The sequence below is a fragment of the Hetaerina americana genome, unplaced genomic scaffold, assembly GCF_022747635.1.
Source record: "Hetaerina americana unplaced genomic scaffold, ioHetAmer1.1.p SCAF_5, whole genome shotgun sequence".
NCBI classification, from domain to species: Eukaryota; Metazoa; Arthropoda; class Insecta; order Odonata; family Calopterygidae; genus Hetaerina; species Hetaerina americana.
The window spans coordinates 29,800,631-29,814,795 of record NW_027287095.1 but is presented as its reverse complement, the minus strand read 5'-3'; the positions used below and the strand labels follow the sequence as shown (position 1 = coordinate 29,814,795).

Below are 14,165 nucleotides of genomic sequence, written 5' to 3'. Positions count from 1 at the left end.
TGACAATTGGAAAAGGGATCAGGGGAATATGCCAAAATAATGCTTTTAATTCATATTAAGCACTGAAATAATAATGACTTTACACCTACATGCAGATGTGAATGTGCATGTAATGGATAAATAAAATGGTGTTTATTGCATAATGTGACAAAATTATTTTCTCAGTAAATTTAATATATCCCTTTTACCATTCTATCCTGTTTATATGTTAATTATTAAAGCTTTTTCTTTGAAGAAAGAGTAATACCCACTTCTTAAATTCCCTAAATGTAATTCTAGGCTTCTAGGTGAATAAAATGCAAAACAAATTGTATATAGATTGTGTTGACTGAGAGAAATAGAAAATTACATGTTATCTCACATATAATTTCATGCATGACAAGCATTGGTGACTGTCTTTGTAACTATGAAAATAGCATCTATAAACGTCAACAAATGTTTTCCAAGGAAAGAATGCAAATAATTAAAATAAAGACAAGTCCCAAAGATCAAAAGTCAAAGATTATCTATTCATGATAATGTATAATGGTACCATAGAATGGGGTGACTTTATATGCATGGGGTATCCTGTGCTTTTCCTTGTAGGGTGTGATAATCTGACTAATACACTGAGTAAATGAATTCCTCAGAATTAATTGCATTGTATTGTGCCCTACCTGAATGTGTAGTGGCTTACACTGTTCAATGACACATGAACTAGCATATGTTTATTTTGGCTCTCCAAACAATTGAAGTTTCTCAAGATAGTTACAAAAACCAGCATTAAAAAGCATTGCTATATACACTAATATATTATTCACCATTTGGTACCATAAATATCATGTTCCATGAGCAGTAGACGCTTAATTGAAAGGCTGCAGAGAATTATGAGGTAGCCCAAACAACTATGGGCTTCAAAATATGACATAATATGTCATGCAACTTACCCATGACGAAAAAACTTAAATGCTAGGACTAATGCAATGCTACGTTAAGACACTGATAACCAATGGCTGCATATTAAAATAAATAAACTAAGCAGAACATGAATGCACTCGTTAATAGCAGGTGAATATAAGAAATTTCTTAGGGCTTCCATGTCATTAACCACAGCCCTTAAATAACCTTTCCCTATAGCTAAAAATTGGAAATATCGAGTGATTTTAAATAAACTACAATAGAAGTTTCATTTAACATCCACCCCTGAAATTTAAAATAAAAAGGCTATGGGCTGATTACTGTGAAAAATAAAATTTTTCTGAAAGCAGATGAACATTATTCAAGACATACATAATATCAGGAAGGCAGGAAATTTCACGGCAAACTAATATTTCTTCTTGAGAACAGCATGGTAAATGGTCATCAAGTGTCACGATATTATTCAAATAGGCAAGCAAGGTAAAGATTGTAATTCAAGGGTACCTGATCAGAGAAGGTAACACCATTATGAGTTCCAAAATTAAGACCATGGTATTTTTGGGGCTTGTTTCTTCATTGAAATAGAGAATGCACATGTTTATAGGGAAAGTAGATTTGAGCAACTATAAACATGTTAGACACTCAAAGCTATCCGCTAAGCATTTAAAGGTCCCTCTAGAATGCATTGAGACACATGATGAAACCAATTTCAGAGATGAACCTACACAAATAGGTATGCGCAACGCAAATGGGTAAGAGAAGACCCAAAATTTGTAACAGATACTTCACAAACTAATAAATGGAAGATTATAGAATTATTTTTGATAGATAACTAGATTTGTTTGTACCCTAACTTGTATCCTAAGCTGAAAGAGCAATTTCAAAGGTTTGCCAAAAAAAAAATCTCTCAAAATAGAAGTGATGAAAAGAGAAACCCTGACTTTTCTGAACTTCCCTCATCATTTGGGTACTGAATGGAGATGATGTAACAATCTATTCATCCGTGATTACATTATGACATAATTTTAAGCAAAAATAAGAGAATGTTTTCATCAAAATTAACCCAGTGAATAAGGGAAGACATCTTTTAAATGGTGCCTGAATCAAGGAGTCAATAGGTACTTTGTTCCCCTATCAATGCCCAAATTACAGTTTGCTACTCGTTCTCAAGAGACATAAATCAAACTTACAATTGAAACACATTGGGATATTTCCTTTTTCCCAAAATATACAGCACCACATTTACATATTTTAATTAGATATTTTCTTGTTCGGTTGTTATTTTATTTTTTTGGTCTCCAATCCAGTGTAAATTTCAGTGCAACAATCAATTACAAATCAATTAATGCACCCCAAAGGTTTAAATAGATATTTCATTGCAAATGATTTCAATTAAATTTTAATAACTTATTTTCAGTGTTTACAACATTGAAATTTTGAACATAACATTTCAAGTGGCATTCAGCAGGTGATAACCAAGCACACAAAATAATACCCTGGCCAATGCATTGTGCATTTAAATATTTTTGTACAAAACCTGAACAGAATTATTCCATCACAAAGGGTGACTTCAAGAATCAAACATTAATGAGGAAATGGAATCTACTAAAATTTTTATTGTCTTCATAATTCAATTAAAAAACGTTGATGTGTGTTATCATTAGCAATATATGTTTTGTTTGACTGAAAATAAATCCAGCAGAAGTCACCCCATTCTACAGTATTAGATCTGTTATTCAAACGAACAGCTGAAGTCACCTGATATCACTAACACCAAGTACCACTAACCAGATCAGAGCTTGGTTCATGTACTGCATTCAGCAAACCAATAAGATTTGATAAGCTGATAAGTACATTCGAATAATATGGAGGGCTATGACATATGGAATTTACGATAGCAAATTAATGTACATACTGATAATGATTTTAGCACTCCGAAAAAATAACAGCAATCAATGAGCATACCGGAGCCTTTAAAATATGCTCCAAATTAGCGCTGATATCATGTAATTATTCGGAGAAAGTTTAGACAAATTCATTCATAAACTAACGGTTCATCATGACTCCACGCAACGTTGGGTGGCTATTAGTACACAGAGGCTGCATTATAGTAGTTTTACTATATTGTCCACTCACACACTAAATTAAATGTTAATCATTAAATAGCAAGCCCAAACCACAGAACAATATATCAACAGATTTTTAAAATCGTTTTAAAAAACTAGGGTATGTATACGTCCTATTAATCATAATGAAAGAACTCTAGATAATGACTCCTGAATTATTTCGGGGTTAGTTATTATTTGGTAGTACACAATATTATTCGGCCTTAAGATTTTATAAGTGTGTCATCATTTCAAAGAGTAATTATGATGCTTGTCTTTCAAAACCAAATACACTCGCCTAGAGGAGTACTTCCCGCTGAGATTCAGATTTAAAAACGAGTAATAACGCTAGGCTAATCTTACTAGTTGCTATGATAATCAACTTACTTGAGGACCTTAATTTTCCTTTACTCACCCTTCCAATGCCCTTGTGGGTTTACATCACCACCAGTTGAGGTTTAGATGAGCAGCGACTTAACTGACCTCACGACTGGTTGTCAGCACTGTTCCATGCATACGATGTATTTATAACAGAGTAGTGTTAATATTGCTTTCGGAATATATGACTTGGCACAAATTTAGCGCTTTTAATATTTATTGCTATAACAAGATCAGTTATTGATTTTCTTTAAATTCACTGTTTTTTGCAAATGAGCTTTTTCCTCTAAGTTACGACATATTGAAAAATAGTTAACCTACTGGTACAATATTATTCATTACGTCTGCAAGTACAAACCATGAAAAAAATAAAGGTTTCGACCCTACTAACCAATACCATAACCCTCTTTTATATTCCTACCTCACTCATGTCCATTTGTACATTATCGTAGTTTACATCGTCTGCAGAATCACCCTGAGACTTCACGACGGTCTTCGAGTCGTCAATCGCCCGTCCCTGTGGTGAAATTACTTCGCTTACTACCATACATTGAAAAACAGTATTCATTCTGCAACTCCAACCACAAGAGGTATTACAGTTTCAATGCCTAAAATGGCCTCCACAAAAAAATTGCGTACCGCACCACTTAACTATGCTAACTAGATCCTAATGTATACCCAAGTAAGTTATAAAAAACAAAATATGTACCTTATTTTCCATATATCTGTCACTACCTTCGTCATCACTGCCGTAGTTTACAAGTGCATCCATTCTCTCACACCCTGATCAACACAACCCATCGACTTCGTCATGGAGACATTTACAAAACAATCGACGTCTTACATTCGAACTGCTCACTACTTGGGTTCCACACAGAGGGCATTATGTTCGCTTTTGACGTTAAAATTATGCATCGAAAACCAATCCTTAATATAAACAAAGTAGTAGACTATTGAATAGTGATAAGTTATAGCTCTTTTTTCTGTAAGAAAATGTGGGTCTGTGGATGCTTAGCTCAATAGATATCCGAATGTGCACAGTATGGTGTACTTATCCATTAGTACAGCATAAGCTAAGTGTTGAGATAAGATGTCAATAATCGATGACGTCATAAATTCCAGTGGCCATTAATCATTTTTATTAATTATCACTATGAGTTTAAAGCAGTCGGTATCAAAAAGATCGGTTATTGATTACCCTCACCAAATTCGACGATCTATAGCAATGTGACGTTGTAGCTGTCGGTGACTGAGCCAAGAGAGCGCGTCTATGTCGCTATAAAGCGTGACGTACTTGGGTGTTCATTATGTCTTCATGGTTTTTAACTATGTCATTTTCAAATTCTATCTCATAAATTCGTTGTTTGTACAAATCTAGTCGACCAGAGAAACAGTTGTTTGGAAAAAAATTAATATAGAAGCAAACCTGAATGATTTTATGAAATCCCCGCCGACTTTCATTCCTATCTCTAGTTCTACCCATGCCTCCTTCATTATTTCCTCCACATATATGTTGAACAGCACAAGTGGTAATGGACAGCCCTGCCTTACTCCTCTTCTTAACACTGCCCAGCCGGACTCTACATCCCCCACTCTCACCAGAGGAGTCTGAGACATGTACAGGTTGCAGATTGTCCTGTCCCTCTAGTTCATTCCTATTGTCGGCAAAACATTCATTAATTCCTCCCAAAAACACCTTTTCAAAATCAATGGAACAGATGAATACAACAAGATTGTATTATAAATTTCTCTCTATTAGTGATATCATTCCTGCAATGTCGTCACACGTGCCTCTCCCCTTCCCGAACCCAAACTAAACATCACCTAAGTAATCATTTGCCCTACTCTTCATCCTCTTGTTGATGCCTTGGAGAACCACTTCAGCTGCATGCCAATTCAAACATTGTGCTGTAGTCCTCGCATATTGCAGCCTTTATTTTTTTTTGATTAGGAACTAACTCTGATCTGACGAAATCTTCTGGCCTAATTTTTCCTTCATAGATGCTGTTAATTAGTCCATAGAAATTCTTCCTCCCATTTTTTCTAAAAACTCAAGTAGTTCCAGGGAAATTTTGTCTACCCGGCAGCCTTATTTGATTCCAGTTCTCTTAATGTTCTTTCTATCTCACTGTTGCATAAGTCTGGACCTAACTTATCCTCATCTACATCATATTCTATTATGTCTAACCTTGCTGGCCTAATGTCTTTACCATATCACTCTTCTATATACTCGTATTACCTCCATCTCTCTTGAATCTTCCCTGGTTCAATTTATAATTTTCTGACATATCTTTGATTGTATGTATGGATTTTCTCTTCATATCCTCACACTTCCTTACTCCTTCCACTCCCATGAAAATTTATGAGTGAGCTTTTTATAAATACCTCTTCTACCTAACCCTGTTTTTAGATTTTCTATTTCCTTTTTTCGTCTATTTTGCTAGCCATCTCATCCATAATAAATGGTTCCAACTTGTATATCCTTTTCTTACTGTTACATTTGTGGCTTTCGATAACCCTTTTTTAGATATATACCCATTTTCCTTCTGTATTATTCAAATCCCTGCCCTCACCCATAATTTTCTCTACTCCCTGCTAATACTCCTTCCTAATAGTTTTGGTCAATGCTTCTATGTTCCATTTTCTAAGCAGTCTTCCCTGCTTTGTTTTTCATTAAAACTATTAGCCTCATATTTGCCCATATCTTACAATCTTCATTATGAACTCTATGTAGTCCTTCCTGACATCCTTTTATTATTTCTTGTTATACTAGTTAAATAGTGCTAGTATGATCTATTCTTTCTCACTCCATTCCCACCCTTACTCACGCATTGTGATTAATTTGGCGTTTCAAATAATTTACACCAGAATATATAGTTTTTTCAAATTTCTGTAATCAATTATTTAACTGTCTATTCCATCTAGTGGAAAACCAAATACTTAAGCAAATCAATGCATTTTGGTCCGAGACTAATGCTTTGCATTTCCTAGGATATTAAGTACTTATACATCATTATGAGTCAGTTAACTGTATCCATAGAATGAAGAAAATTATCCGTCAAAATGTCTCTATTTTTAGCATATGCTGTTATGTACACAATTAGCTATGCCTACATTTAGAGTAAAGACAGATATGTTGACTTGTTCTACTTATTGTCCTAGAAAAAACTGCATTCATACAACATACAATAAAAATGCCCAGATTGTGCCAATATAAGGTTTTCATGTAGAGTTAACAGAAGAGATCCAATCACTTATTGATTAGTGAAAATTAGAAAATATTTGAATTCTGCACAACAAAATGTTCACCTTGATGGCCAAAATATGCCACTGGAACTATGACAAGGTGATATTAATTTAGATTGGGTATTCTAGAATCCAGAAGGCTTCATGAATTGATGGATGTTCTTTAATATGTGAAGCCTCTACCACTGAAAAATCATTTGGTAGATTGAAGGAACAAACCTTTCGTAACCACACAAAATCCTTTGAGATGACATACGTTATTATGTCGATCTGTAAAAATGTCTTTCCATTGTAATTAATATACCTACCCAATGTAGGTTACGTAGCCAACGATACCATCATCATCTCATTCCCCCACATTATAAAACAAGTTAGTCCAGCCCCGCTCTCTCAGTTCAGTAAAACACACCTGTCCATCGGAAACTATACATCATGGTGCAGATTATCAAAACCAATCAGATTGTTGTGACCAGTTCCTTTCACCATTGTGAATGTTTAAGGTAACATCAGTATCATTAAGTGTAGAACAGATGGATTTAAGATGTCATTTTTTCCACAAACGAAAATGGATCTGAATGACATTTTCCGACTGTGGTAGCGGTCATATTCGGGTCAAAATTAGTCTGGTATGTATTCAATCCCTGCCACATACCCTAGTGGAGGCTTACAGGGCAATAAAATAGCTAATATCTAAAAAAATATCATTTCATGAGCAAAGCTTTTCATGCACTCCACTTATAAGAGTAAAGAGCTTACCTGTTCTTAATTAAAGTTCTCCAAAGATGGCTCTCCTGGCTGAGAAACAAGTTAATATGATAAAAAGAAATAGACAAAATAAATTTCTTCAGCATTTTTATTGAAAAAAATTAAGAGAGTAAACATTATTATCGGAAATCTGCTGTCTGTCACATCACCTGGAAAACAGCAAGTCCGCAATTTACATTGACACCATGGGTATACTTAGCAAAAATGAATGGAAGTACACAAAATGGATTCAACAGAATATATGAACATTTGGCAGGTTAAGCATGATTAGCAAAGTTAACAGAATATATCAATTTGGATCAATTTAATGGGAGGAAACTCCCAAATTATCATTACTTGTTCATGGCTTGCATAGGGAATTTTAAAAGTTACCACAACTGAAACACACTTAACTCATTCCTCTTTTTTGTTTTTTATCAAGAAAGCATTCGTAAAATCAATGTAAAAGGAGGACCAACTGCAACCTTATTATTTCTTCACTATTACAAAGAATGAAGCAAAGCAGGGCAAAGTCAATTCAAACAACAAGGCATATAGAAAATACAACAGCAGTATAAAGGTTGAAAGAGAATGATAAATGGGAAACATACTTGAAACTATACTCACCAACCCTGAAAAAAAAGTTTATCTGGAACATTATCTCAATGGTGAAATATGATGAAATTATAACAAATAGTGGGTTAAAATTTTACCCTTGGGAAGTCACCAGGGGAATGGGAGAGGAGGAATTGAAGTATGAATATTGTCACAAAGGAGAAAGTGCAAGCATAGGTATGAGCAACAGAAAAATGTTGCAATTTTGAAGTAGCATTTCGTAGCTTTGATTATTCCACCGAGGAAATAACATGATAACGAGAGCATACATACATACACACCTATGATATTTTATTCTCCATGGAGAAAAGTCTCCATGAGCATTGTAGTTTTTACTTCAGTCACTGTGGACAGAGAAATTTCAGAGTTGTTTTAAAATTATAAATTTCAATGATTATATACCCCATTATTATAGCTATAAATTCAATTACACTCTAGTAACAGCAGTCCTGTGTTTCAGAAAATTTGAAATAAGAAAATAACCCTACGGTAGATGCCCACGGTGGTGCTCAAATTTTAAACCTTTCAGTTGCCAAACTGGGATGTTTTCAGCCTAATTACCACTGTCACTCTGAAATAACAATAAATTGATACCAATTGAAATCAATTATTTTTAAATTTTCAAATCAATTATCTGAATTAATCAATCGATGCAAATTAATAAAACTAACATATAAAAGGATAAACAAGAGATAGAAAAAGGAGAAGCATATTAAAGAAAGCAATAGGGGAATAAATTGCTCCTGAGATTGACATATGGAGGAAAGAGATACGGGCTGCTCTGATATAAGAAAGAAACAGTAGTAAAATTGGCTGCATGGTTGCCAAAGGCCTAATGAGTTAATATGCAATAAATATAATATATCCATTACCAAGAAAATACTTAAAAATCATACAATCTTAGAATATAATTCTAATTTAGGAGACAAACTCTTGTAATTACTAAGCACAAACTTTTTAGTTGCACCAGAGCAGTTGCAAAGCAGGAAAAAGATTATTTTAACAAAAGAGAGAGCTTGTTTGCAGGATAAAACATGTTGTGCTCTTGGTATTCAGGTGAAAAAGCCTGTCTGATCTCCCAAAGTCTCAAGGGTATCATCTATTCATCAGATTTTCCCATGCCCTGGGTATCTCCTTTTTCAATAGCCCTCATTCTAAATTTTTGTGTCCCATCTCAATCCTTTGCCTTAGTTTCATTCAGTAATACCCATGATAAATTTTTACCTACTACTAAGTTAATGGATCTTTGTTTCAGGATTTAATCCATGTCATCACCCATACTTTAATTTAAAGCTGTATTTCAGCTTATGGTCACAGATCTTGTGACCCAGCAACAATGACTCATATAAGTGCCAGGATTTGTGTTCTTTAGGATTCTACATTGTGAAATCTGGGCCTTTTCCTTGTCAATCATATTGGCAATGACAATGATAAGAAGTCGCCATTGCCCCTGGTTAGCTACCCAAGTCACACTTATGGTTGGGCCAGTCTGCCAACTAATTACCTAGTCTAACTTCTAAAATTCATAGAAATAGGTATCACAAGAGAAGATATAGTATATCTAGTGTTTTTTTTAATACAATTGACTCCATTGGAACACCAAGTGTCAGTGCAGATATAACTTGTCTCTAGCCTTTAACTTTATTCAATATTTGTCACAAAAGTTTGATAGTTATATTTCAATAATTTTATCCACGAAAATCTGGGTCAAAAATATGGTAAGTAAGTGCACAAACTGGAAATAAAATTTATTTGCAACCTATCACTCTAATTATCACCGTTATTTTTCACCTGGATGACCTGCTGAGGCCAAGCAAAAAGCCAATAAAATGCAGCACTCAATTTGGTCTCTTTGGATCACCTAATTTTAAAAAAGTGACCCCGCAAAAGGTGACACTTGAGTGACTGACACCAACTATTTCTTCAACAATGGCTATGAGCATAATAAAATGAAATGCACCTAATAAAATGAGGTACTGCTTATTTAGGTAGTTGGTTTTTATTTTAACTACTGATAAAAATGTAAATAAATTTATTATTAAATAGAATAAAAATTATTGAGGTAGTATTATTGTTGAGTAGGCACATAGAGGATCTATTTAGGCATTGAAGTATCAATGAAAATTAATCTGTTATGACAAAATTAATCAATCACCTCTTTTGGATATTTTATGAGTCATGCATCATTCAAACATAAATTTTGTCAGCAAAAAATTTAAAATAAAAAATCCATGGAAATTTGGTGCACTATTTGTGGCTTTGAATAAATAAGAATATATGGTTTATAAGTTAATGATTACCGATGCACCATTTAAAAAATAATTTCAGTAAAACTTGCTCCTGCTTATTCAATTGGTATTTTGAAAAGACCTTACACAACTCATTGAAGAAATCAAGATCTTTGATATATTACTCAATAAAAATCCTCACTTGAAATGCCAAACCAATTCATTTACCTTTGGTTTCGATGAAGAAATTATTTGCCTTTCACAACAGCTGAGGTTAACCGTAATATCATCTTAAATCTTCTTATCCTTCTGATCCTCTAGGCATGCCTCTTGTATCAGTTGTTTGATTTATATTTGATCTCTTTTTTCTAAGTTTGTCTTGAAAATTTGTACTGACATAGAAGAAAATGTTTGCTATACAATTTTATATTTTTGCATTTTTCAGCAAAATTGGAGGCTTCTTGTCCTAAATCACAGTTCCTATTGAGTAACTAACGATTGCATTTTTTAGTTTAACCCTCATATGCTTTCTCTAATCTGGTACACTTATCTACATTTTTTTATTGTGTTTGATGAAGTTGGAATTGGAGAAATGTTCCATCATTCTTTGCCTCTAAAATATCCAAAGGCAATTTAAGTTCCTTAGAAGTGAGAAAAAATATTAAGAGCTCTTGAAGAGTTAAGGGGTTTGTAACTTGACAGGAAACTTCCAAATGAAGTGTGGCATACTTTTACTATTCACATGAATTTCTGTCTTACTTCAGCTGATGTTTTTCTCATTCTTAGGCTAATGAAAAAAGTCTCTACATTTACCTGGTACCTTTCAGGCTAACTTTTTTAAGTGCCAATTCCTATTTTGTGCATTTGTTTCTTTAAAACAGTTCTAGACCTGATAGATGGGGAAAAATATCCTCATGGGATGGCTACCTCTGCCAAGACCTAATATTCTCATCCTATGGGGTGTCTTATACACTATTTGATATCAATTTAATAATTTTGGGAGGAAGTTCCTATACTTGCACTTACTGCCTGATGTGAATCAGCCCTATGCTTTAAGAGCCATTGCAGTTCACTTGAATAAATCATCAGCAATAGGGAGACCCCTCACTCCAATTCTGAATCTGAAACACATTGTAACCCAAGTTTTTTAGCCCCAAGAATAAGCGTGTCAACAACAAACTATTTTAGTTTTAATGGATTGTTAAAAATTGGTGTGCACATTCAAGTGCAAGTCCATACCATAACACATGAACTCAAACCTGACCTATATCACCCAAACAAATTGTATTTATTCCCATTAATCACTTCATAGATGGTTAATGTGAAACATATTAAATAAACTTAGTGAAATAAATTCAAGTTAAAATGGACTGAATTCATGAGAAAATAATATATTTTATGGACTGTAAAACTGAATATATCTCTCAACCATTGAAAGCACTGAATGGCTCTTTCCTTACAAGTTGAAAAACATTTTAAAGGGGATAAAAAATGGAATCCTTACCTAACATTATGCACTAGCTTCCTTCTTAATTCAGTAAGATACTCAGTGGGTTAGGATACAGAATTGAGAGTGGTACAGATACAGAATGAATCAATTTCATTATCCCTGCGATTCTACATTTTTCCAATTGAAGAGGAAAAAGTAATTGTCATTTTAAATGGACAATTATGATAATCTTATTTTTATTAGAAAACATAATAAATTTAAATAGAGCCCTTACTTAATACTATACACTGGCTTCCTTCCTAATTCAGTTAGTATGAAATTGAGTTAGTAAGCATGCAGAAGATCCATTGAGCAATTTTATGATACCTGCATTTTTCCAATTGGAGAGAAAGAATAAATAATAATAAATAAATGCACAATTGTGAAATAAATAAAAAAGTTGAATTAATTTAAAATAAAATGTATCAAGAACTTCATTATTTCATGAAGTTGGGTGGCTTTTTTCACCACAAAATATTGAGAAAGCGATAGAATAACATGGAAACCTACTTCTGTTCACACCAGATATCATTTGACTGAGATTGTTTAATGAACCACTGTGAACTTAAAGCTATTTAAACAATTTATCAAAAACCACAAAATTTAGATTAAAAAACACATAGCACAAAGCAAAATATCAAAAGACATAATTAATTTTAGTAAAATCTAATGGACCAATTAATAATTATCATTGTTATATTCTTCCAATTAAATAATTTCAGTACCACCAAAGCAAGAACTATAGAACCCAAGCAGGTTTAAACAAGGAGAGATCTGTTGTCAAAGATTTGAGATGGGAGGCGAGGAAAAATTGTTTTTGACATCAATATTTAAGTTACTGGATTTGATTTTGAGAGCTCATGTACAACATTTAAAAAATGTAAGTAGAACCAAATTATTTATTTCACAATTGTAAAAATATTCCCTTAAATTGATTTATCTGAAGTCTGTACTCTTTTAGTTTAAAGTTTAATCCTATTAAAGTGAATGCAGTGATTAAAAATAAAATTGTTATCCCTATTGACCCACATAATATAAGAGAAATACTCTGCTGACGTGATAATACAAAAATTCTCCTCATTTAGGGATGGCATCACTGCCAACTGGGAATTAAAGCACAATATCTTCGGTGTTTATGAAAAAATTCAAAGCACTTTCTCGGATTAATTTTAAAATAATTAAATTGGTGAATGATGAATTTACAGAGTGGATTAAAAAAAAATTAAATTTAGATATAAAATGAATTCATGAGAGGTACTTGCTGCATGAGATTAGTTTAGATCCTTAAGTTTATTCAAAATCATAAAAAAAGGTAAATATGATGACACAAGTTTTTATCCATTTAATTTCATAAATTCTTACCTATTTCGCAACAGCAGAATTCCTGAATGGTGATCTAACACCCTCTGTCCCATCAATTCACACCGTATGAGGTAGATGTCAAGTGAATTTGTATTAATGCTACAATTAGAATGTATGTCATTGAACCAGAGCCATGCAATTAAAAATGATTGACCCGGAGAATAGAAGTCAATGAAATGTCATAATGAAGACTTACTGAGATTAATAATTTTCAAGATCCACGAAGCTTCTTCTTTGGCATCGCACAAATCTTTTTTTTTAAGTCTTGCATAGGATGGAGAAATGGAACATGTTTATTTGGCATGGTCTATATCTCCCTCTCAGTAAAAAAATGTGAATACTCTATTAAATAACACATACTAGACTCCCAAATCCAAAGAGTAGCATAATAATCCTCAGTATCTGACAAGAGGCTTGCTTTGCCAAATATCCTGATCAGAACAAGTTATAATGCACATCATTTTTCCATCTTATTACCAACTATCCTTAAAAGTTTGCATCTGTCAGAAATTTTAAATAGCAAAACCACATTATCAATTGAAGATACCAGTAAGGGTTATGTATTTCATCAAAACATTCCTCAGCTACTCCTTGAACTCTTAGTCTCCCACCCAGACACTGACTTTATCCGGTGACTCTTGAATAGACTACCTGGCATGCTTGTATTAAAGTTTCCTTTCACTTTACGCGCATTAGATTTCACACATGATGTTTTGAAAGGAGGGCCTATAAATCAAACTATAGAGAAGCACTGAAAATTTTAACTATCCATTACATTCCTACACAATACTGCATTGCTAATATTCAAATCCTCCTCAAGTATAATAAACGTCCTACAAAATATGCTAAGCTGCAAAATATAGGTATGCCTACATAGGGAGAGGATGGTCACCTGAGATTCACTAGATTGAACTCCTCACTAATTTCAGTTGTAATGTATCTAGAGATGATATGCAACTGCTAGTGGAGCTAAATTTCAGTCCAAAAGCATACTGACAAAGAAATGACTTGAAAAAATTACCAAAGTAGCAACCTAAGAAAAATTTTAATGGATAAGATTAATAACGTATCAGCTGAGAAAAAACATATTGCTCATAAAAG

General features: G+C 33.3%; 1 protein-coding gene across 4 annotated transcripts in view; it reads right to left on the bottom strand.

The window, feature by feature from the left end:
- Positions 1-4,395, bottom strand: part of LOC139693521 (arginine/serine-rich coiled-coil protein 2-like) — a 38,965-nt gene extending 34,570 nt beyond the window's left edge. Inside the window, exons 1-2 of one of the 4 annotated variants that reach the window (XM_071591714.1) lie at positions 4,090-4,395; positions 3,802-3,897 (exon numbers count right to left, since the gene is read on the bottom strand). In XM_071591714.1, coding sequence (XP_071447815.1) covers positions 3,802-3,897; positions 4,090-4,152 — 159 coding nt within the window. In that variant the 5' untranslated portion in view covers positions 4,153-4,395. The remainder of the gene's footprint in view (positions 1-3,801; positions 3,898-4,089) is intronic. The other 3 variants (XM_071591713.1, XM_071591716.1, XM_071591715.1) reach the window with 3 other exon arrangements.
- Between the last annotated feature and the right edge of the window lie 9,770 nt (positions 4,396-14,165).